The sequence below is a fragment of the Xiphophorus couchianus genome, chromosome 22, assembly GCF_001444195.1.
Source record: "Xiphophorus couchianus chromosome 22, X_couchianus-1.0, whole genome shotgun sequence".
In the NCBI taxonomy this organism is placed as follows: domain Eukaryota; kingdom Metazoa; phylum Chordata; class Actinopteri; order Cyprinodontiformes; family Poeciliidae; genus Xiphophorus; species Xiphophorus couchianus.
Genome location: NC_040249.1, coordinates 12,745,268 through 12,768,155, shown reverse-complemented (window position 1 = coordinate 12,768,155; position 22,888 = coordinate 12,745,268). Strand labels below are relative to the sequence as shown.

Sequence of the window (22,888 nt, the reverse complement as noted above, 5' to 3'; positions counted from 1 at the left end):
AAAATGAATTTAATTGAATTTTAAAATGACAACACCCCACTATGTGCATATCAGTAATAGAAAATATGATTACTCTTACTTGTTTCTTTTATCATACGGTCCTTGGTTTCACTTGTTTAAACCCACTGAATAAACTAACAAGGAGTCATGCAGATTTTATATTTTAAAGTTATATTTAAGGAATTGAAAGAGCAACTTCAGGCAGGGAAAAAAGTTTTAATTTTTGTATTATTCTGCTTTGTAGGACCTTCCAGTGTTCAGACATGCAGACATGGATGGTTACCAGAAAGACTTAAAATTAAATTACAAATAATCAGGGAGTTTTATGTCCCTAAATGACTTAGTTTTGACCTCCTCTCATTGAACTGGAATAAATAAGTCTCTATTTGTGAAGATTAAAGGGGGCTTTCAATGCAAACTTCAGTCTCCGCATGTGTTTTTACTTCCATTCAGGTTTCTACTGTTTCTACTGTTTTGTTGATACCTGCAAAGCAACAATAACAGAAATAAACACATGACAATGATATATGTCTTATCATTGCTTTAAACAGCAAAAAGCATAGTAATAATAATAATAATTGTTGTTTAATAATTATTAAACAACGACCACTCACGTTTTTAATTTAAGAGTTTGTATAGAAAGGAGAGCTGTCACGTTGCGGACCTATAGGCGCAGAGATTTTCTCAACCGTAATTACAGTGAAAAATAAAATGAGGAGGCATGCACAGCAAGGAATACAAAGTAAGAGCAAAGCAAAATTAATATGTAGTTGTGATGGAACTAGAAAAACAAGATCTAGGAAAATTATCAAAATACCGACAGTTGAAAACAAAACACCCTCAGGATTTGAAAAAAAAAAAAAAAAAAATCACTTTCTTTGACACATTTATAATAAATTTCACACTAAAATTTGCCAGAACACCCATATGGAATAACATTTTTTTTTGTTTCTACTATTTTATTAAGCACTCTGTGTCAAACACTCCTCTGGACAGGGTAACCTACATGAAAGTGGGGGCGCAGCATTGGACCATAAAATCCTTATGCCCAATAAAATTGGTGCAAATGTTCCCAAAACACTCCCTCAGCCTTCTGTGTAGCGGCCCGGTGTGGTTTATGAGTCAGAAAATAAGAAGCAGCAGCACCTGCTCTCTGTGAAGGTGACATTAACTGGAAGATTGTAATACATTGATTTCCCACCTGTCGAATGACGTTGGTGCCCTGTGATTGGCTGACAGGAGCGGTGTCGTTTCCAGACGGTTGTCATTAAGGGGCATCACCCACCATGGCCGCACCGGAAGCAGGGTTGAGTCAGGATACATGTTCCCACTGCTGCGTCCTGACCGTCAACATTCACAATTGAACTCTAGGTGATTCTTTAAAATACCAAAAAAATAAATAAAACTAAAAAAATACCAGTGAAAGTTCAGAATTTTGAGTCAGAAAGGGCAGCTCATGCTGTATTTAAGTGTTTGTTTCAGTTAAATTTGATGATTGTGGCATAAAGCTGATCCAGTTATTCAGAAATGAGAATATTACATAAGAGCAATAAAAGGGTGACTTGTATCATAGAAAAGGTATCCCACTAAAAAGCCTCTGCATTTGCTGCACATTTGTTTTTTGAATTGTGGACTTGGGAGTCTCTTATTGTCCTCTTATCCGTATTTCACAGGTTCTCTGTGGGGTTCAAGTCAGCTGAGTTTATTGCTGGTTAAACTAGAAACGACACTGTAGTCATCAAAGCAGATATTGCTAATTTAGTCCGAGTGGGGAGCCACCAAGCCCTGCTGCAAAACTAAATGTAACATCTCCGTAATCCTTCAGCAGAGGGAACCATGAAGGGCTCTAATGTTTCCTGGTAGGTGGCTGCTCTGATGCTGGACAGTGGACTGTCACCAGAATATGACATGACTCTGTTTGGGGAACCTTCATAATGGACCTCAGGCAACTTGGATTAGGTGCAGCATGCTGAACTTTCTAATAATATGCTTGGATACAACACTCTGCACAGCTAGCTGCTTTAGTTAGGACCTTTTTATGGCTTACCTTCCTTGTGGTGTGTGTCAGTGAGGGTCTGCTGGAGAACTGTCAGGTTAGCACTCTTCCCTATGCTTGTGTATGCAATAACTTTATATTTCTGTAGAAGCAATGCTTTTTTTTATTTTTATTGCTCTTATGTTATATTCTCATATTCTGAACTTTGGATTTTCATTAGCTGTATGCTGCAATCATCAAACATTAATAAATGCTTCCTGTGTGTAATAGTCTCTATTCTACTGCATAAGAGTTTCAGTTAATTGAATTTGTGAAGTAAATGAATGTTCCTCCTGAGATGCGTGGGCGTCATGGAAGATCATGTGAGTTACATGTAACTTCCATTGACTGACAATTTAAAATCAAATCCTGGAAGAAAAAGAAAACCCCTCATTAAGCAGCTGTAATGTCTTAAACAGTTTGAACAGATCAGGATGTGGAACAAAGAAACTCAATTCTCTTTGTATTTCAAGCACACAAAAGATCCCTTCAACAAAACCCGCTGAGACAAACCAGAACAGCTGCTTCTATCTGCAGGTGAGCTCATTAAGTAACACAGCCTAGCTTCCCATCACAGGCCATGTCTTCCTGCAAGGCTGTTTGTACAGTTGAGAATATGTATGTAGATGATTCACTGTAACTGGATATAACCACCATCTGCCTCCATAAAGCTTTAACGGACATTGCTTCTGAGTTATTCATTGTTGGTGGTGGTTTACAGTCAGCCTGCAGTCAGGTTTAGAGGACATTTCTGAGCTTACGCATCTCTCTGTTCCTCAGCTCTGCTTCGGCTGCTTTTCAGGTATTTTAAATACACTTTTGTGCTTATAATTGTGAGAAATCTGAACATATGGCTACATCATAGGTCTCTTTAAAATGTGAAATTCATATTGATCCTTCGGTAAATTCTACTATAAGACCAAAATTATGCCAGTTGATGAGGGTTGGCCTGTTATAACATCAAATGTGTGATGGAAAAAAAGCTACAGTGGATCACAAATGTGCAGATACCCATTAAAATGACCAGTTGTGATGTAAACATAGTAGACTAAGAAACTACTTCTACTACATATAATGTAAAATGTATGTGTACATGTTACATATGTATCCATAGTTGAATTGTCTTGACATTTGTTCATTTAACTTTAAATAAAGTCAGAGTTAGCAGAAACATTATAGAAGGGGTGTCATGGTTGGTGTAGACGGAGATATTTTGTTTTTAATTAGGGTAAAAAAATGTGATAAAATGACAAAAGTTTAGACACCCCTGGATTACAGAGAATAAAAGGGACCTTATAGTATAAACAAGCCCATTAAAACTGGGCTCCATCCAGTAGTGACGTTATAATGCAACTTCTCAGTTGAAATTGTATCCTTGAGCCTAGACACCATTTACCTTTTTTTTCTTTATATTCAACAAAGGTCATTATGGTCAATTTTAGTTTTATCACATCACAAATGAAGGTCTTGATGCATTATGTGAGCTCTAACCTTTCTTATTTTACATTTGCAATAGTTTCTTCATCTCTGATTGGGTTTCCCAGTCTGTGTTTGTACAGGATTCATGTTCCTGTAAATGACTCATCAGGTTCAGCCAGTATTTTACTTTTGCACCAAAATACTTCCCTCCATGGGTAACAAAATCTGATGTGAAATAAGTTTTAAACAGGTACCCAACATATTTTTCAGTAAGCCCACATTTATATTGAAAATGTTTATTGGACCAGTGTTATATTCTAATATTAAATGTTTTCATTATCTGAAAACATTATCATTAGCAGAAAATCATAACAGAAATAAAGGCTTGAAAACAGTGTAACATACTAAAATAATGAACTTTTCAATAATATTCTAATCTGAGATGCATCTGTATGATTTAAGAAAATGCACAGTAACATAAGCTGTGAAATCCATTGAAGTTGCATAATAAACCAGCCTGAAATGAGAACTACTTGGATAAATCACAAAAAGCACAGAAATGATGCATTCCTGAGTGTATGCAAAATTCTGAACAAAACCTATTTTCAACATTGAGGATTATTGTCAAACATTTATTGAACTGTATATAAATCTCTTTCATTCAGAACATGTTTTCCTTGAACAGGACAAACACAATGTTATAAATGATATTAGCATTGGCTGGTGGCAACAGGCGTGTTTTTTTTTTTCCTCCCACCAGTGATGGTGCAGTGAAATTACTACAACGGGAATGTCACTATATATACAGTAAAAAAAAAAAAGAAAAAAAAAGAGTGAATATTTTGATATCAAAAAACACTTCTTATTCAAATAACTGTCTTATCCAATCATTTTAACGGCGTGTTTAGCTGCCACCGCGCTGAGCTTTCACGCAGCTGTGTGGAAGAGGGTGTAAAATCTGTCCATCTGGTACAAAAAAAACCTGATCACTTCTTACATCCATTTAAGTGTCCTCTTTGTCTACTGGTTCTTCTTCTTCTTCTTCTTTGCTGGTTTGACAGCAGGAAGCTCTTCTTCCTCAACATCCTCTTCTTCCTCCTCTTCTTCTTCCTCCTCAGACAGATCGGAGTCTTCATTCTGTGAGACTGAGAAAGAAAGGTAGAGACGGGATCAGAATTTAATAATGGACCAATATTATTATCATTTTCTCAAGCATTTACAATGCAGCTCCATTGGCTCTCTGTATGTTTGAGTAAATTTCAAATAGATAGTTAAAGTAGTCAACTAGTTTGGACTTGGAGAAACTGGTCCAGTTCCAGTCACTGGGACCATCAGCTCAAACTACATCAGGGGTCTGCAGCTCCAGTCCTTGAGTGCCCCTGTCCTGCAGCTTTTGGATGCATCCCTACTCCAACACACTAGAATTAAGTGAATGACCAAGCCTGCAAAACTTGTTGACATGCCAAGTAGATAATTCAGCCTTTTGATCAAAGTGTTCAGAGCAGAGATGCGTCCAAACATGGCAGGACAGCGGATCTTGATGGCTGTCCTACCAAGCTATAACCCTACATAAGGTTATTGCTTGAAAACTAAAACACTGCAAATCACTCAAACGCCATCGGTGGTGGGAATTTTTTTAACTGGTGAGAGTTGATGGGGGGAAAAAAAGGTCAGTTCTGGAAAACTAAAACTATTAAGAGGCTGTGAAAGACTTGGGACCTGGGTGGAGTTTCACCTTTCAGTAGGATAAAGTCAAGGTTGAAATGGAATGGCTTAGAAGTGTTCAAATGGCCTAGTCAAAGCCTGGAACTAAATCAAACTGAGGAAGAACGTGGGAAAATGTCACTCTTTAGAATAAAAAGAAAGAAAAGACTTAAAACCATGTGAGCTTTAAAATTATGTCTCTTTGCATTTGTCCATACAGCATATAAAATCCCAATTCAGCACATTCGTATTTGTGTAAGTTAACAAAACGTGAAAGTCTCCAAAGTGTGTGAACGGTTTGTAAGCAGCCTGTATCAGAGTAAAAGTTACCGATAAGGTGCAGGCCACTGACAGAAACTGGTCCTGTTCCAGCTTTGAGTCGTAGAGTCACTGGAGCTTTTAGCTCAAACTCTCCCAGACTCACCTAAAAAAAAGGAACAAAAAAAGTAAGTTAACTTCAGGACAGCTTCATCTTTATAATGTTTGACTATGTGATTAACTTACCATGGGTAGACACTTGATGTGAAGGTTGGCTATGGGTACTGAGATTTTCTTTCCCAGGTGATTAATGGCCATTACCTCCACCACATTACTCTCCTCCTTGGCTCCCACACCAAGGCAAATCTGAGGAAATAATTGTTATCTAAATGCATTTCTGCAACACAAATCCAAGGGGGGGAAAAAATAAAATTTGCTAATGGGTTTGTAAAGTTGCAACATCGAGGCCAAAGACCTCGACAGACGTAACGTGCGCAGTAAGGTTAAAGTAAAAACGGAACATACGGTTCTAAGTTCCAGAAAGTGTTCGAGATCCTCTTCTTCATCTCCTTGGAAAGTGTAGAAGGGTACTTTAGAAGACAGCTCGCAGGCTGGAATTAAAATAAAACCATGAAATTTATACACGGCAGCATAACACGAGACATCACAGCATTCAAAAATCCACGTGTGCGCCGTCAGAGCAACATTTGAAACTGATTAAAACTATTCTTACTGAACAAGAAGCTCTCCATCTTTGGCTGAGTGGTCTGTTGAAGGACCGAGGATTCCTCATCAGTGAAAGACATTTTTGTAGAAGCGTCAAAAGTTGGCTTAAATCCTAAATTTTTAAGATAAACCAACGCTCTGTGAAAAGGAGAGCGTCGCAAAGCAAGGGCGAAAGAGGTACGTCATATTTATGCGCCAGTTGGTCTGATTTTTGTTTTGGTCCTCTTGACCAATCACCGTCAAGGAAATAAAATCAGTCGCTGGTGCATTTTCTTTCTCATGTATATTTATTCCGCCTTTCTTTTTGATTTATTTTCGAAAGTGAATTATGTATAAACACCTTAAAACAGCAATAGCTCTTTGGAAAACAAAACAGCGGAAATTACTGGGGGTATAAAGTGTTATAAATAATAATCAGAATAATACTAATGTTCAGGACAGTGCTTAAAATTCCCAGAAATCAATTTTGTTGCCACTTTTCTGAAATTAGTAACGTATCGTTAAGTAAGATTAGTGCCAAGCGCCGAAATCTGATTCTTCATTTTAATCAGAATAAACGTACATTTAAATAGCAATTCCCTCGCAATATTTGGAAAACAAATAAAAAAAACAAATGCAAATTCCAAAAAATATGATTTGTACACTCGAAGTAGATATACTAATTTCTTATTGAGGGCACACCACAATAATGTTTCATTGCTGCATTTTCAAATATCAGTACCCAAGACCCTAACACCTAAGTCAGAAAATAATGCATTCAAACAAAAATAGTTTCTCAACCTTTTGAAAAAGAAAAACTAAAAAAGAGAATATCTGAAAAAAGTTTATTTTTTTTCTAATCAAAATTATCAATATAAAAATAAAACATGCAACTATCCAAGGCGGTATTAAATATTGTAATTCTTTACAACACAAACCTAAGTTTTGGGGTTGTAAAATTGGGAATTTAAACCTTTAAAATATAATTGGGTTGTCACATTTCTGTTCAGATTAGGATTTTCATCACAATTTAGTTAAAAAAATAGAAATAAAAACCCCCAAAACACTGATTACTTCAATCTTTTAAAATAAACTTTATATATTTTTTTTTTAAAAAAACCTTTCATAAAATTTTTTACTTAAATTCTATTTTGTTGCAATATTTTCAGAATATCAACATGTGATCTTTAACCACAAATCACACATAACACACACACACACTAAACAAACTGACAAAATGTAGCCACAGAAATATTTAGGTGTGTAAAACTAAGCATCTCTGATCACCCTTTCAGTTTCGATGGATTGATAATTAAAAAAAATAGTGAAATAAAGACACAAACCAGGAACTTTATATGATTTATTAGTTTAATGTTATCTTACATAGAAATTTGTACAGAAATAAACAAACAGTCACTTTAATGACTCCCATCCCATCCCCAAACCTGAACTGTATGGTCTGAGGGATTTCTGCAACTGGCAAAACAAAACAAAAAATCACAAGCATCAAACTGTAAAATATCCTTTTGGAAGAGTCAAGAAACTAAAAACCAACTTCATTTGCAGAAGAGCAGGTCTGTTAGCTAGTTTCATTCCTTGTTGACCAGTGGGACAGCTCTGTCCAACAAGGGGTTAACATTCTGCTTTCTTTCCACTAAAACAGAATGGAAGCAATTTTCAAAAATAATATACAAAACCTTTTTATACTTCACAAATGATATTTACAAACCATCTAAGCACAACACTTTTATGCATGTAGTTCAAAGTGGCATGCTTCCTCTTTTATGTAACATCAGAGGCAACTGTAACCAACGTCGGCCACAGCAAATCCAACACACCTCATGCACGTTACGACTGTACAGGTTGGAAATGTCACATTGACAGGCAGCTACGGGACAGCAACCGCTGATCTTCGTTTAACCAACGAAACTCGCCTGTTATTAGACAAAATGTTTCACTAAAAAGAAAAGCTATACATTTGCAGAAACAAATGGAAATGAGTCAGAACAGGAAACAATTGACACACGGGTAGAAAAAGGCCAACAGTAATTTAGCTACAGTTTTAAAGCTGCAGCTGAAACACATGGAACCACCAACAGAGGCTCGTCTGAGATTACATTCATTTGAATGAAAGTATGAGATTTCAGAGGTTAATGTAAAGCAGTGATTAAATAACTTAAAGTGTACAACAGACAGTTTAACTACAGTAGAAGTGAAGTATTTTTAACCAATGCACCTAAACCCAAAGGCTACTGAAACTTAAAATATTTTGGTCCCAATGATACATTTTAATTTCTTTCAAAAAAAAAAAACAAAATAAAAATCACGACAGGGGGGAATCAAGTAGATATTCCACTGCAATTAGGAAAAAACTCAATGCACATATCTTAATAATCTCTAGAAAAGCATAAGCAAACTAAACGTACAAAAAAAAAAAAAAACCGTGAGAAAAATAATGGAAAGCAAGCCCCAGAAAATGCTACAGATTTTTAAATTAAATGAATAATCAAACATGAAGATCTAATGAGTAATTGCTGGAGGGGAGTGAAGCAAAGAAAAAACAACAAAAAATGAGTAGCAAACTGTAAACATGTAGAAGCTTTTCTATTGCTTAGCAAATGTTAGCAGCTACTTGAGCAAAAATTCAAAGAACCCCTTGGCTAATTTTCATCAACACTTTCTTAGATGTTCAGGTTTTCATCTCCCAGTAGACATGTAGAAAAAAAAATTAACACAAGGCATTCTTTTAGCACCTCTTTTCCTGTTTGACGTCTAACTCCCGTCAACATCTTTATTGTGTAACTACAAAATAGGCTGAAAACAGAAGGCTGAAAGTTGTATGACAGCCCAAGTTAGGAGCCACCTTTTTTCTCATAGCTGCAGCTGTTTACGATCATCTTCTTTTTCAGAGGGATGATGAATGGAGGGATGGATGTAGTGGCAAGTCTTGGGAGTCCTACTAGAACAGTCCTAGGGGCCACATTTGATGTTACTATGTGGGAGTGGCTAGAGAACTCTTATTGGATGTTTCTGCTCTTGAACTGCCAAATCCAACTGAGCTACACCCATTAAGGGTGGATTATGGTTTCTGTGCGATTCTTGTGCTTGTTTACACAAAATCCAAACATCACAGCACATCCTGGGGCGAGCCCGAATTTAATGGCAGTATAAAATTAACCAAAGTTTTATCCACATGAAGGTACCAAAAATGCTTAAGGTGTGTTGACTCGAGCTTGCTCTGTCACTGTGCGTTTCTTCAAAGGCTGCGTCCCATAATGATGACATCTTTGGGAAAGCCGTCCATTTTGGCCACTTCAAAACATCCCAGTTTACTGTAGAACTCCAACATTCGTTTATCAGTCTGACGAACTTTACAGAAAGCACCATGGGAACCTAAGAGGAAGGAGAAAGAAAAGACTAAACATGTGACAACCACAGATTTTGATGTATTCTGATAGAAATGTATTTAAACAGATCAAAGATGTGTAAGTGGCGTGGGAGAAATTGTGGTTTTCAAAAAATATTAAAAGTGTGGCATGGATTTGTATTCAGTCACTCTGAGTCAGTATTTTGTAGAACCACCTGTGGAAAGTGATTTTGGGGAACATCTCTACCAACTTTGGCCACCAAGAGCCTGAAACTGAGTCAGACTGAGTGGCTGAACTTGAGCTATTTGACCTAAAATGAAGTTTTACAATTACAAACATAACATAACTCAAAACACACACATTTTGACCCTGTGAATTCCTACACTACACTGAAAAACATACAGGCAGGCCAATCTTCATTAATCTGCATTAATCTAGCTGCTACTTACCATTGGCCTTAAGAGAAGACAACAAACATCCCATCATGCTTTTGGCCACACTGGGGTCAGTGACTTTGGCGTGAATGTCCACCTTGATGAGAGATGGGAAATTGGACAGGAAAGACTCCGGTAGACCCTCCTCCTCCTCATGAAAACTCAGAATCATCTTCTACAGAAATGAAACATAGACCATGCAATATAGTCAATAACAGGAGACACTGTGCTGCAGGATGCCAATCCAGATGAAGTGAGATCGTACCTCGGCCTCAGACAGATCCTTTTCACAGTCTGGTTTGTGGTATTTCTCCTGCATGAAGGGAATCCAGCTCGACTCGCACTTCTTGATGAAAGGCTTCACATCTACAGTGCCGAGAGCATAACCACAGATCCCCTGGTCATCTTCCAGTACGAACCCATAGTCTGAGCTCACTGTCAGCAGTCCTCCAACTAGCCTGCAATCAGATGCTTGGTTACTTACAACTACTTGTAGGTTTCAGTCAAAGGTTGATGATAACTTTCATACTGATGTTTTACCTGTCCCCAATGAGGTCAGGTTCCCCCTCAGTGAATGGCTCATCTTCCATCCCTTCGCAGTACATTTCCTTACAGATTTTATAAACTGAAGCCTGAGAGAGAAGCAGACACAGCGATCACTTAAGCTTCTCAGAGGAAGCCGGCTAATTGCTACTAGAGCTAACGATTATTTCGGTCATCTCTATTCAAGATATTATTCCGATGACTAATCGAGTAATTAGCTCAATTAGTCATCTGAAATTGGCACATTCTGCAGTTTTTTCATTTGACCACTTAAGTTTATTTTATGCAATATTAGAAATGCATGCGAAAATGCATTTAAACAATTTGCTTTTTAAACAAACATTAAATAAACATTTTATTGTCTAACGCAAAGCAACATAGCATAGCATTTCTTTCAAAAACGATTGATCATTTGTAGCAAAAGATGCATTTGCAGGTAAATATTTCCACGAGTCAATATAGGGCAGGGTCAATTTATTGACAACAATTTTGATTAATAATTGGATAGATAATTGGTGCTAAATAGTATTTAATATAGAATTTGAAACAGGTAAAGCTAAAACTCTGTCACCTGAGGAGTTCTAGGTAGAACAAATCTACAGACAAAGAATTTTATCTGGAATGTGAAAGGTATGTAATTTTGTGAAAGGTACGTAACTTTGTCTTAATTACTGCTCTGAGGGAGTTGTTCTTCTAGTCAATGGCATGTTTTAGACTCTGAATGCTCCAGTTAATGATTATTTGATTACTAAATTAGTTATTTCAATAATCAATAAGCTGTAAAAATAAGGAAATCAAATCCCATCATTATCCAAACTGTTTGGCACCCTGAAGTTATCTGTTAAATATTTTTTCAACAATTGATTACATTTGACCAATCGTTCCTATTTCATCAGTACAACAGTATCTTACAGATTGCTGAGCAAACTGCTACAGAAATGTGGCGCACCAAAGTACGGCTACAATCAAAGGGACATTACCTCATCTTTGGGATAGTATGGCCTTATGGTATAGATTTTGGAGGTTGGCAAAGAAGGTGGAGGCTGGTAGAAAAGATCGTTTGCCCCATCTATTGGCAACAATCTCTGTGGGTATCAAAACAAAGAGGTTCAGTCTAACAGAGAACAGGCAGTCTGTTGCTTCGGCTGACTACCTAACTGTGCATTTGCCAAGTCGTGCCACTGTCAACCCAAAACGAACCGCAAAACACAACAAAGGATTTTGAAAGTTAAGATTAATCAATGACCCAGAGTTCCTTGTTGGTCTGACAGTGGACAACTAGAGCAAACACCACATTTTTTTCTAACTTTTTCCTTGGAGCAGAGAAAAACACAAGTGTTTGCAAACACAGTGAAGTGAGGGTTTCGTTTTGGTCTGACTAAGGCTTTACTGGCTGAAGGAGATGCTCCTTTCCCATTGGTAAGGCATCGCAATATTACGCTTGCGCAGGACCCTCCTGTTGAGAAAAATAATGATGCTGGCGCAGAAATATGGAGAACTCCAAGAAAAAAAACCAGAGGGGTGGAAATCAAATAAGAGTCCTTTTGCTCAACAGCATACCAAATGGAAGTGGTGTTTTAGAGAGGAGGCTGGTGTGTTTAATCTTGGGAGTTCTCCCTTTGAACAAACGCTTGCGTACTCGCTTGTGCTGCGATGCTTTTTGCGCGTGCGCTCGCAAACACAGGGGTCTTTTTTATTTATAATTTTTTTGCGCTGTGCTTTCCTGCAAAGAAACAACATGTCATGAAAATAAAACCTAGCCATGCTCGCTTGCGCCGCGTGCGCCAGGGAAAAACAGCATCTCCTTTGGCAGCTGCTGAAAGAAACTAGAAGACGTCAACCAGAAAATGCCACGCCAAAAAGAAATTCAACGGCTTTAGGCTCTTTTTGAAATGAGGGAAAATTGCCATTCCACCCATAGAGTCTGATAACTCTCCAAAGTTAAAAACCTGGATGTTACAAGATTAGTTTGTTACGTTCAGCTCACCTTTGACAGACCAAACCTCATCATACCTGCGCACATTTACCATCGTCTTCCACAGCACGGTTTTTTTTTTATTGCCATTATTTCGGTGCATTAGATACCTGGAACTCTCCTGCTAGACCTCCCCTAAAGGCCCAGGACTCTTGTTCTCCTTTAGGGAATTGTGCTGAGGACTGACTACGACACCCTGTTAGGAGCAGAGCCAAGCGGACATTGTTACCACAGGATGGGGCTCTGATACAGATGAAAGGAGTGGGGAATGAAGGGGGCAATATGTAATATAAATTATTTTTTTTTTATCATTAAAACATAAAATGGAATAAATTAGTGGTGCATAAAAATATTTCAATGATGTGATGGGGTTCAGGCATCTAAATCTCATGTTTGTGGAATTATGGTGAAACTCAAAAGCAAGATTATGTGTTTAGCAATTAAATTAACCAGCTATAAATCTCAGTCTGCAGGTTATCTGCTCATTTTCTTAATCTCCTCCAACCTTTGCGTGTAAAGAAAGGTAATACTCCTCCTGCCAATGGAACATACTGACCAACAGTGGGATAAACTATTCTGTCTATGGCTCACAACAGAAAGCTTTAGCTGCCATCACCCCACTGATCTTAGCACCCCGTGTGAAGTCACATTCTCATTTTATCTGCCTTGTCACATGACGGGGGGAGCACGAGTCATTAAAAACCAGGAAGACTGAACGAGAGGAACTCGGCACACTCCCAGAGTTAAAGGGCCTCTCAGTTTTATATTAAAAGCCACAGATAAAACAACTCAAAGTGGAAAAAAAAAGAAGACAATAAAAATAAAAGATAACTATGGGGTCAAAACACAGCAGAGAAAGCGTATATCTAAAGCACGCATGATCCTTTAACAGATTGAATAAAACAGCTGCTAACAAAGTCTGAACCTGGTTGACAAGAAGCCCTGTCATGTGACCAGTCAAATGCAGCGCGCGTGCAGGATGCCTAGCCCTGCTTTACACATGAACCTCATACTGATCAAAACAATGTCCTGGGAAGAGCTGACAGCACAGCACGCAGATGCACCCGCATGAAGGAACCCTGAACTGAACATTACTCACTTATTTTTAAGAAAAAAAAGACAAAAAAAGCTCAATCTCTGTGGATTTACCTCCACCAGAATTACCTGGATCAGCAGAATGTAAACAAGAAGCAGGAGTGACTGCTTGTTTTGAATCCAGATACTGTGGATATGAGCTTACTTCCTCCATTTAGAAAAGTATAAATTTAATGTTGAGGCCAAAACTCAAGTTCCTCTGGGCAGGTGCATCAGGCTGGTCTGAGAGTTTATTTAGGCCTACTGACAGAAACAAAAAACAAGTTAGGAAGATGCCGCTAAAGAGAGAAATTTTTGGAGTTAACCACTGGAATTCAAGCTTAAAAATCGCTGCGCAGGATGTGACTTCATCCGGAGGGTTGTTTCCTTTCCTCCAATTCAATCGTTTTACATAAATTTGGTTTGAGAAAAAAAAAATTTTACGTTCAAATTCAAACATGAACAAAGGAAAGAGACAACGCCTGCATTGTGCATACATCGGCCACTGTCGATCCAATAGCAGTAGAAACTTGTACTGTGGATTCTTCCATCTGTACATAGTGAAGGGAGAAAACAGTAGAAAATAGTTATTAGTAGGTGTTCTTAGCACAACATTTAGGGAGATTGTGACTAAGTGCCGGCTGCAAGGCTTCCATCAAGGGAAATTCATGTCAACTGATGAGACAACTTGTGTATGGTAACAAACAAACATAGCGTTAAGAGACTGCGCAACACGGCAGCAGATAAAAATCTAATTAAATAAATATGGAGACCGATTTTCTCAGTGTCTCTGGCTTATAGAAAAGTATGTCCATTTTAGGTAAAGTCAGACGTGTAATGTGTGAAGTGAAGCCTTTTTCCAGAGCAGGTTTTGCTGCCTGCTGTGTTCTGTTGGCTAGGATCCCAGCTTTACAAAGTAGCTGAACAGGGAAGAAACCTGTGAATGAAACTGGGTTACAGGAAGTAACCTACAGGCCATGCTGGTGCTTCGGGGTAATCAATGCAACTCTGAAAGAATGAGACATCGGATGCCACTCAAACTGTATCCAGTGTTTAACCGCACACAAGTGCGGAGAGGCACGTCTGCTGCCACGGCAGGAGACCACCTCCTTTCCTTAAAGGTTGACGATAAAAATCAGGCATGAGCCGGTTGTTGCTACGACGGCTTATCATTGCTGTGAAAAATTATAGCTTGTATACTCAGATTTCCCCCAGAGAAATGCAGTGCTGACCCTCCCCCACCTAATCCTGATATCACCAGCTGGCTATAGAATTAAAAAACCTCTCCCTCATTTACAGGAAAGACAAAATCATTTGCGTGGAAATATTTCTAATTAAAAAAAGCGTGGACAGTGATTGTGTTTAACTAAAGGAGGACCACATCTCTCTCATTAAATACCACTGCTTAAGAACTACATTTGGCAAGCTACAAGCAGCATTTCTTCTCTACCTAAGCAGATTATTAATTATATAGCTAATTTGTGTTATACTTGTGCTATTCCACAAATAAAATAAAAAAAATAAAAATAAAATATACATTTCAGGTTAGTAAACATCTAAATTATACTACTTTTAGCTGGTGTTCTGATTGTATAGATATTATAACAATAGGTTAAATTTTTTTAGTAGTAGGATTGATTATTGATTTTCTGTATTTTTATGCAAGTTTCAGTATTTTTTCTGCGAGCATCTCATACCGGCCCATGCCTAATACAGACTGCGGTAACAAATCAGGTGATAATCATCATCCACCTAGCGGCCTCATCTCTGAGGCAATTTTGCAAAAATATTTTCAGTAATATCTCAAATACTTTCAGCTAAAACACTTCAGATATGTTTGAGTTTATTTTTCTCTACGCACCAGAATGGCCTTCAACAATGAGTCAGTCAACTTGCTCTCCAAGCTCGCGTGCGCGCCAGGGCATGAAACAGGGGGGATAGGGATTTCCCCTATGCCCGTCCCCACAGACAGAAATGGAGGCAAGTGTGCCTGAGTGGGAATGTAGCAGTGACTGGACACACAGCAAGCAGCAGTAACCCTGTAGTGGTATCATCTATACTGTATATCGTAAATGTTGAACTTTTCGTTGGATAAACAGGGAGGCTGCTAGCAGTGCAAGCGGCATTCAGTCGGACGTAAAAACATGTAAATTACAGAAAACAATCAACATGTGTTCAAAAGGAGGAATTCTTTGATGCATTCTGCTTAATCTATGCCAAACTGATCTAACAGGATCTTTGATTGCTTATAGAACTAACTTCAGATTATTGTGATGTACAAATGTTTTGTGAATATGCTAAAATTTTAAAATTTAAATAAACCTCACTTATTAAATCTACACTCCTAATCAATAACTGATCTAAGTGTTTGCTCCATTAAATCTAATTTTCTGAAAGTTTCTTTTAACAAATACGCGTTTGTGTATACATATTAGATGCTAAGCTACTTTTTTTTTTTTTTGCCAAGACGAAGAGGCCCCAAAACTCCTCAATACGTACCGAGCCACAGAACAAAAGACTTGACCATAGACATGATGCTCTTGATGTCCCAGATGTAAGGGTAGAGGTCGAACAGGATGGTGCGGTTGGCTGTGTTGGACAGCCGTGTGAACATGTGGATAACGGAGCAGCACATGTCTTGAAACTTCTCCGCCCGCAGCTGCCATTCAGCCACCTGAATGTAAAGATCCAGAAAGATAATAAACACTCATTGTTAATCATAAGGGGTTCATTGATGCTCGATTTGGGATGTGAAATCGCAGCTCAATTAATTGGCCTGTCTTCCTTAGGTAACTGTTTAATACCAATAGGCTTTATAAACAGAATCAATCTGCTTTGTGTTGGTTTGATCTGATCTGGAGATTAATTAAATCGGCTTGTCTTTGTTGTTATTTGTGTTTGAACTCAACTGTACTGAATTCATTTTGTGAAAACTACAGCATAAATCTTAAGATTTCTTGTTTCGACTTTTTCACAGAAAATATATAATTCTGGTTTAATATACGACAGTGAAATTTTTCCTCAAATATAGCTTAAATAATTAAAGGGTTGATCTTTCTGTTGTTTATACCTGTGTTTTTTCCCTGTAACGAGCTAAAGTGTCATTACACAAAAATAACAGGTGACTTAATATGAGGGGAGCTGTTTAAACAAACAAGAATGGCTCAACACTGTGCAAGCATCCAGTTTACCATCATACCAACACCACCCAATGGACATTGAGGGTAGTACACATCCACCATTTTGTTTTCAACTCCATTACCAGCTGGTTCAGTTAATAATGCACCTCAGTTCTCACACAGATGTCTCTCTCTTCAGAAAAGTCCAACTTAGAGAATAATCTCACCTTTTCACTTTCTTTTCTCTTACAGTTGACGCTGACGACGCTGCTGTTGGCTCTCAACCAGTTGAACTCCTTTAGCATCTGTGTGGCCTTGGGTCCATGTTCGTAAGGCAGGTAAAAGAGCTCAGCCAGGAGACACAGGTCCTCGAGTGTTGGAGGTTCTGGTGTGAACAGAGGCTTCTCGATGGGACTGGGCACATACGGATCCTGACGATTAAAAAAAGAAAAATTTGAATTTAGAAGTTTATTCTGCAATACTTTTATCCTAAGCTTCAAATATAAGGAATCTTAGTACCTGTTTGAGTTGATCATCTGTCTGCATAGGAGCAATATCACTCCCAGAATCCTCCTGGATTGACTCTTCTGGGGACTTGGATTCAGCCAGACTCTCCTTGTCTGTATCCATGGGCTTCAGGTCCTCTGCCATTTTGTAAGTCAAGATGGGAGCGACGTCTTTCTCTTCTGGATCGGCTTCTGCCTCTGGCTCGTCCAGCTTCTCTACCACCATCTCCATTGGCTCCTCATCTGAATCCTTCTTTTCCACATCCACCTGCATAGACACAGTAAATCATACAATATTTTTTTTTCGAAAAGCACCTGAAAACAACAGTTTAATGAGACGGGCGGAGGGATGAGAAATCATAAAGTATTATTTCATGATACAAACAACTTTGTGCATCGTTAAGCATGAATAATTATTAGAATTAACTATACAACTATTTAAATCTCACCTCTTCTACCTCTTCAACTGTTTTTGAAAAGGAGTGTGGGAGGGGATCGAGGAGGAGAGGGGGCATTGCAGGAGACATAATGGGCTGCTGGAACACAGTAGTGACTGACGTGGAGGAGCAAAGGGACGGAGCTGTCATGGAAGATACATCAATGGCCGTGCTTTTGGCACCACTCTGAGGCACCTGTCGGCCTGAAGGAGCACAGGGTTAATCCACTGGGTTTTCACTTAAAAAACATGGCACCTAAAATATTTATTGGGATTGCTCTTACTGTTGTATTGGAGAGGCACACTGAATTCTGCAAGCCACTCTGTCAGAGCGAGCTTTAAAGCGAGCTGTGGGCTGTAGAGCATGTCTGTCTCCAGCTCCTCATCACTGCCTTCGTTCTCAAGCTTGATCTGGATGGACACAGTGCTGTCCTCACCGTCAGCTGGTCCAGAGAGAGAAGCAAATTAATAACTTACAAGCATTATGCTACATCATCACAATTTCATATTGGTAAAGAGTTCACACAGAAGTTTAATTTAACTTCAAAACATTCCTATGTGTAAGGAAAGGACAAAATTATTTTTCAAATCTACCACTGTGGACCTGTCAGAGATAATAAAAGTGGGTGGATGGGAGACCCTAAACAAACTTCTGATTATTTAAAGCAAATTTCTTCTAATTCCAAAATACCTTGAGTAGAAATCATTTCTAGGATCTAAACCAAACCTGTTTAAGAGCAACTGTTTTCTTTGGCATGAGTGCACATTTAATAGGATTATCTAATCCTGTTCTGCAGACTTCAGAATAATTCTAAGTATTTGTATCCTTATCCAAACTTGTAAAATTGAGAGAAATGTAACTTTTCAAAGCTGCATAGCAACTCTCAGTGTAATATTTTTCATGCTGAGATTGCTGCTTTGGCTCATACTTACTCATGACCACATCTTTGCGAACCCCGTTCATGTTAGACTTGTACCAGGTGGCCAAAGTGTGAATTGGGACAAAATTGGATTCAAACTCGCAGTTGGGGTTGGTGAGGACTCCCTTCAGCCGGGGGATGAGCTCAGTGGAACGGCCCTTGTACGGACCTAAAAAGAGCCTCTTTTGGTCGTAATCATTGGCATGAATATTGTCCCAAATAACAGGGGCTCTTCTCAGGATCTTTGACACCTCTTCAATGGACTCCACTGGGATGTCTTTAGAAACCACTTTGGGACCTACAGATAGTACAGGACATTAAAATAGTCAATTTTATTCCGCAACTATAATACCAATGAGATTTAGCTGAACTAATGGAATGATGCTCATATGACAGGACACTTTTACACTCACCTGTCCACAGCACATCAATGCTAGGCAGGAGTTTCTCTCCAACTGTGCGGAGGTAGGGGGATTGCGAGACACTTGGGTAGCAGAATGTTCCACAGTACTCTGTATTTCAGCAAAGAAGAAAATAATTAAATAAATGATAATAGAGGCATTGAGAATTGTATAAATTTGCAAAGAAAAATGGAGTACCTGTGGGGCAAAACAAGAAGGTTTCAGGCTCTCCAAGGTACTGGTAGATTTCATTAGTTAGAGAAACCTGAGCATGAGCAAAAGAGCTGAATACTTCTTTGTCAGCAGGGCACATGTTGTGGTCAATATCGTCAAAAAGTAAGGCAAAGGATTTGCAGCCAAAATGAGTAACCTGAGGGAGGGAAAGAAAAGATGGCAGGCATTAAATCAAAGAAATGAATTTGTAGTACATTAGGGATGTGCCCATAATTAAGATTTTATTCCAGTGTTAAAATATTTCAATACCTGATCAAGTTTTCTTTTAAGTGCAGAAACCTCTTTCTGATTAGAGAACGTTATGTCTAATCCAGGGGAAATGGCATATATAAACTCTATTCCATGCTCCTTGGCAGCACTAACTAAAGTCATGAGTTGTTCTGCAAAACAGATGAGATAAAATTTTTTTAGAAAAAACAAATACACACAGTTAACAACTATGATTCATGTTTCTCAAGCACAACATTTTTATGTTATGGACATAAAGAGAAATTTAGTCAAAAATATTCACCTGCTTCTTCCACTGAATACAGTTCTCTCCAGAACATTCTGTGCTTGTAGTCATCTTTAGGTGCATAAAGATATGTGTTCAGCCCCCACTTCTGTTGCCTGTGTAATTTGGTAATGTAGAACAATCAGTGCCATAATCCAAAATTACCTATTATTTTATTAACACCTTTAATTAGAAGAATGCACATTACCTTCTGAACAGCTCTTTTCTCTGTTCCATAGTCCATGGACGCCCGTAAAAACCTACATAGAGAAAACATATAATGAGTTTCAATGCGGTCTTCTTTCCATTTCAAGTCACATTAGCAGCATATTTTGACCCCCAAGGCTGCCATATTAAACAACTTACCCCTCAGATATGAATTATAGCTGGAAAGGACATTAAAGCTGCATGCACACATGCTAATTCTGGCTTCCCATTTGATCGTATTTTACTAGACTATTTTACAGCCTTTTGGTATTCTCAAATCTATAATATCTTGAAATGATAAGTCTGGATTGGACTACCTAAATTAATGTAGAGGCAAAAAAAGGTCCAAAAGCATGATCTATGATCATCTAAAGGCCAAAATGTTGTCCAAATGCCCCCATTTTATAGGTCTTCTATGAGTTGGGGAGGGGGGTAAAGCTTGCATGGGCAGAATGAAAGACAATGGAATAAACCTGAATGTAACTCGACCTACAATATCTTCCATTTCCCATGAATCACGATTTTATCTTGTAGACGATAAATGTTTAAATTTGGAATATCTATCTTTTTACTGCATTTTTTTCCCCAATAAGCGATCAATTTAGATTCCAGAACTTTCCAGACTGAGCTGAAACCCTGGATGGTGAGCATGCATTTGGTGCAAGCAAAGAAAAAAAAAACATTCAACTCAGTGTATGTTAATGTCACATTCACAGTCTCATTAAAATTTAATCTACCTGCCTCCGGGAACACATCATTGTTATAATGATAAATTACAAAGAGCATCTTATCACTCCAGCATTTCTATGTTCAATCTCTCACTGTTTACAGATAATAAAAAAACAAACAATTTAATATAGATAGCATTTTTATATTTAGTCATCATTACCTTCGACTACACCACTAATGAATTTTCTGTGGCCCGTCGTTTCCACTACGATGCTGGAGTCCGCCACTGGGCCCGGGGCCTCCACACAAGCCTCTCCAGAGACTGGGCTGGGGCTCGGTTCAACATCTAACGGAGGAGTGTCTAAAGTCTTGTCTTTTTGAACCATCGTACAAGGGTTTCCTTGACACAATCACAAAATCCGGAGAGGAAAAAAAAACAGGCGGCAAACCAAATGCAGGTTTTTTAGCACAAACAGGCACCCCAAAGGAAATGCACCGCGTCACTCTCCGCGTAACGTCGGTAAAGCTCACGGTGTTAGCGACAATATTCTTCACTGAAATTCAAAACTTGCTTTTGCAAAATGTTTCTAAAATTGTTAGCAATTTTAGACCACAAAGAATACTACGAATGTGGACAAATTTATGAAGTAAGAAAAACCCTCGTCCGTCTGTATCCGACTATCCTCTCCGCTTTATGATAAATTTAACCTACTTTTCCTTGGTTCTTCCTGTTTACACCGAGTGCGCATGCTCATGAGACTAGCTCAAACCAGTCAGAACCGGATCTAGGTGACAAAACAGAGCAAAGCTTTTAGGTGTAGAGAGAGCACCTTCTCTGCAGACGCCATTGCAACTGAAGACCCACATTTCTTTTTACATATTTACGTATTTAGAAAAAAAAAGAAAGATAAAAACGATATATACATTAGATATACATATAAAAAATTTTTATATAATTTGTTATATTTTTGCAATAAGTAAATCACATGTTGATAGAAAAAAATATTAATTGTATTAATCAAAAACTAAAGCTAAGTTGAATAAAAGACTAGGGTTACTAAAAAATTTTCAATATGCCATCATGCTTTAGTTTGTCCATATGTTCAGTGACTGTGTAAATTATCTCCACAGCTTTTTACAGAAACCCCTTACATTCACATTTTAAATACATTATACTATGGTAATAAAATAATTGCAGATTTATACTCTTGGGCAGGTGGAAAAAGCAACAATGCTTTTTTCACCTGCCTTATGATTTTAGAAAAGCCAACACAAATACACAAATAAACATAGGTGCTAGTGTATAAAATAAACATTTAACACCAATTCCCAATATTCTGTTGGTACTTTTGTGGAGTCAACATTACCTAATGCCACATGGACTGAGTTGCTAACATATAGTAAAAACAAGTTGAGTTTGACTGGTCTTACAGGCTAGTAACGTAAGCTTATTTGTGTAGCACATTACAGCTACAAAGCAGTTCAAAGCACTTTACATGATAAAACATAATTAAACCAAAAAAAAACACTACTATGGCAGAAAGAGAATGAAAAGTTGTTAGCCAAGTATATATATATATAAGATATATATAAGAAACGCAGAAGTTTTCTGGAAGTTTATTCCAAAATAGTGGAACATAAAAATTCAATGCCGCTTCTCCATGTTTGTTTCTGATTCTGGGGATGCAGAGTAGACTTGAACCAATAGAACTGAGTGGTCTGTAAGGTTAATATGATAACAGATCTCTAATGTATTCTGATGCCATGTCTTTCAGCAATTTAAAAACTAACATAAGTATTTTAAAGTCTATACTCTGTGCTACCAGTAGGCATTGTTAAGGACTTTAGAACTGGGGTGATGTGCTCAAACACTTGAATAAGTTTCTCTAGATCTTCTGGGATATTTGTTTTTTAATCCTGCAAATGAACTTCAGTTAATAGATGGCTGACTTTTTGTCCGTGTGTGTTTCTGAAGGTTCAGATCTGGGTCCATCAATAAACACAGATTTCAGGCCTAAATAGTGGTTTCCAGTTATAATAGCTAAAGGTGCATGCTGACTCTTGATCATTTCTCTTTAGGTTGAAAATAACTTAATTTTGTTTCTGTTCAGTTGAAACAAGTTATGGCACATCCACACGTTGATTTATTCTGTGCATTTGCTCCATGTTTAAATGGGTTCATAGTCATAATGCAGAGCTGTGTATCATCTGCATAGTTGTAACTAATCTTTTTTCCTTATAATCTGAGGCAACAGGATAATATAAATATTAAATAAGAGGGGTCCCACGATTAAACTCTGTGGCATCTGCTTGTCACTTCTGTCCACTCCAATGAAAAGTTACCTATTAAATAAAAGTTCCTCTTCTTCAGGGAGGACTCAAACCAAT

The 22,888-nt window shown here is 37.9% G+C and overlaps 2 protein-coding genes across 3 annotated transcripts; both read right to left on the bottom strand.

The window, feature by feature from the left end:
* Positions 1-4,056: 4,056 nt before the first annotated feature.
* npm3 (nucleophosmin/nucleoplasmin, 3) lies at positions 4,057-6,322 on the bottom strand. The gene is made up of 5 exons (XM_028007719.1): positions 6,150-6,322; positions 5,942-6,027; positions 5,663-5,782; positions 5,489-5,582; positions 4,057-4,599 (listed from the first exon to the last, which is right to left on the bottom strand). Exons 1-5 carry the CDS (start codon positions 6,220-6,222, stop codon positions 4,475-4,477), a joined length of 498 nt encoding a protein of 165 aa, XP_027863520.1. The 5' UTR covers positions 6,223-6,322; the 3' UTR covers positions 4,057-4,474.
* A 1,142-nt stretch (positions 6,323-7,464) lies between these two features.
* Positions 7,465-21,245, bottom strand: oga (O-GlcNAcase). Of its 2 annotated transcripts, XM_028007716.1 has the most exons (19): positions 20,721-21,245; positions 19,833-19,884; positions 19,643-19,740; positions 19,381-19,511; positions 19,096-19,267; positions 18,910-19,008; positions 18,510-18,794; positions 17,861-18,019; positions 17,590-17,780; positions 17,154-17,408; positions 16,862-17,065; positions 16,015-16,189; positions 14,013-14,066; positions 12,552-12,637; positions 11,447-11,551; positions 10,464-10,555; positions 10,189-10,381; positions 9,939-10,098; positions 7,465-9,514 (listed from the first exon to the last, which is right to left on the bottom strand). In XM_028007716.1, exons 1-19 carry the CDS (start codon positions 20,884-20,886, stop codon positions 9,378-9,380), a joined length of 2,814 nt encoding a protein of 937 aa, XP_027863517.1. In that variant the 5' UTR covers positions 20,887-21,245; the 3' UTR covers positions 7,465-9,377. The 2 variants fall into 2 exon arrangements, with proteins under 2 accessions (XP_027863517.1, XP_027863518.1); XM_028007717.1 differs by lacking the exon at positions 14,013-14,066 and having other exon boundaries at positions 20,721-21,244.
* Between the last annotated feature and the right edge of the window lie 1,643 nt (positions 21,246-22,888).

Bases quoted from the DNA above. Each gene is read 5' to 3' on its own strand.
- npm3 (XM_028007719.1), bottom strand. From the start codon at position 6,222: ATGTCTTTCACTGATGAGGAATCCTCGGTCCTTCAACAGACCACTCAG. The intron at 6,028-6,149 runs GTAAGAATAGTT...TTTTAATTCCAG, and splicing joins GATGGAGAGCTTCTTGTTCA to CCTGCGAGCTGTCTTCTAAA. The intron at 5,783-5,941 runs GTATGTTCCGTT...TTATTTCCTCAG, and splicing joins ACTTTCTGGAACTTAGAACC to ATTTGCCTTGGTGTGGGAGC.
- oga (XM_028007716.1), bottom strand. From the start codon at position 20,886: ATGGTTCAAAAAGACAAGACTTTAGACACTCCTCCGTTAGATGTTGAA. The intron at 12,638-14,012 runs GTATGCACAATG...TGCTCCTAACAG, and splicing joins TTGGATCGACAGTGGCCGAT to GGTGTCGTAGTCAGTCCTCA. The intron at 10,556-11,446 runs GTAATGTCCCTT...CTTCTCTCTCAG, and splicing joins CATACTATCCCAAAGATGAG to GCTTCAGTTTATAAAATCTG.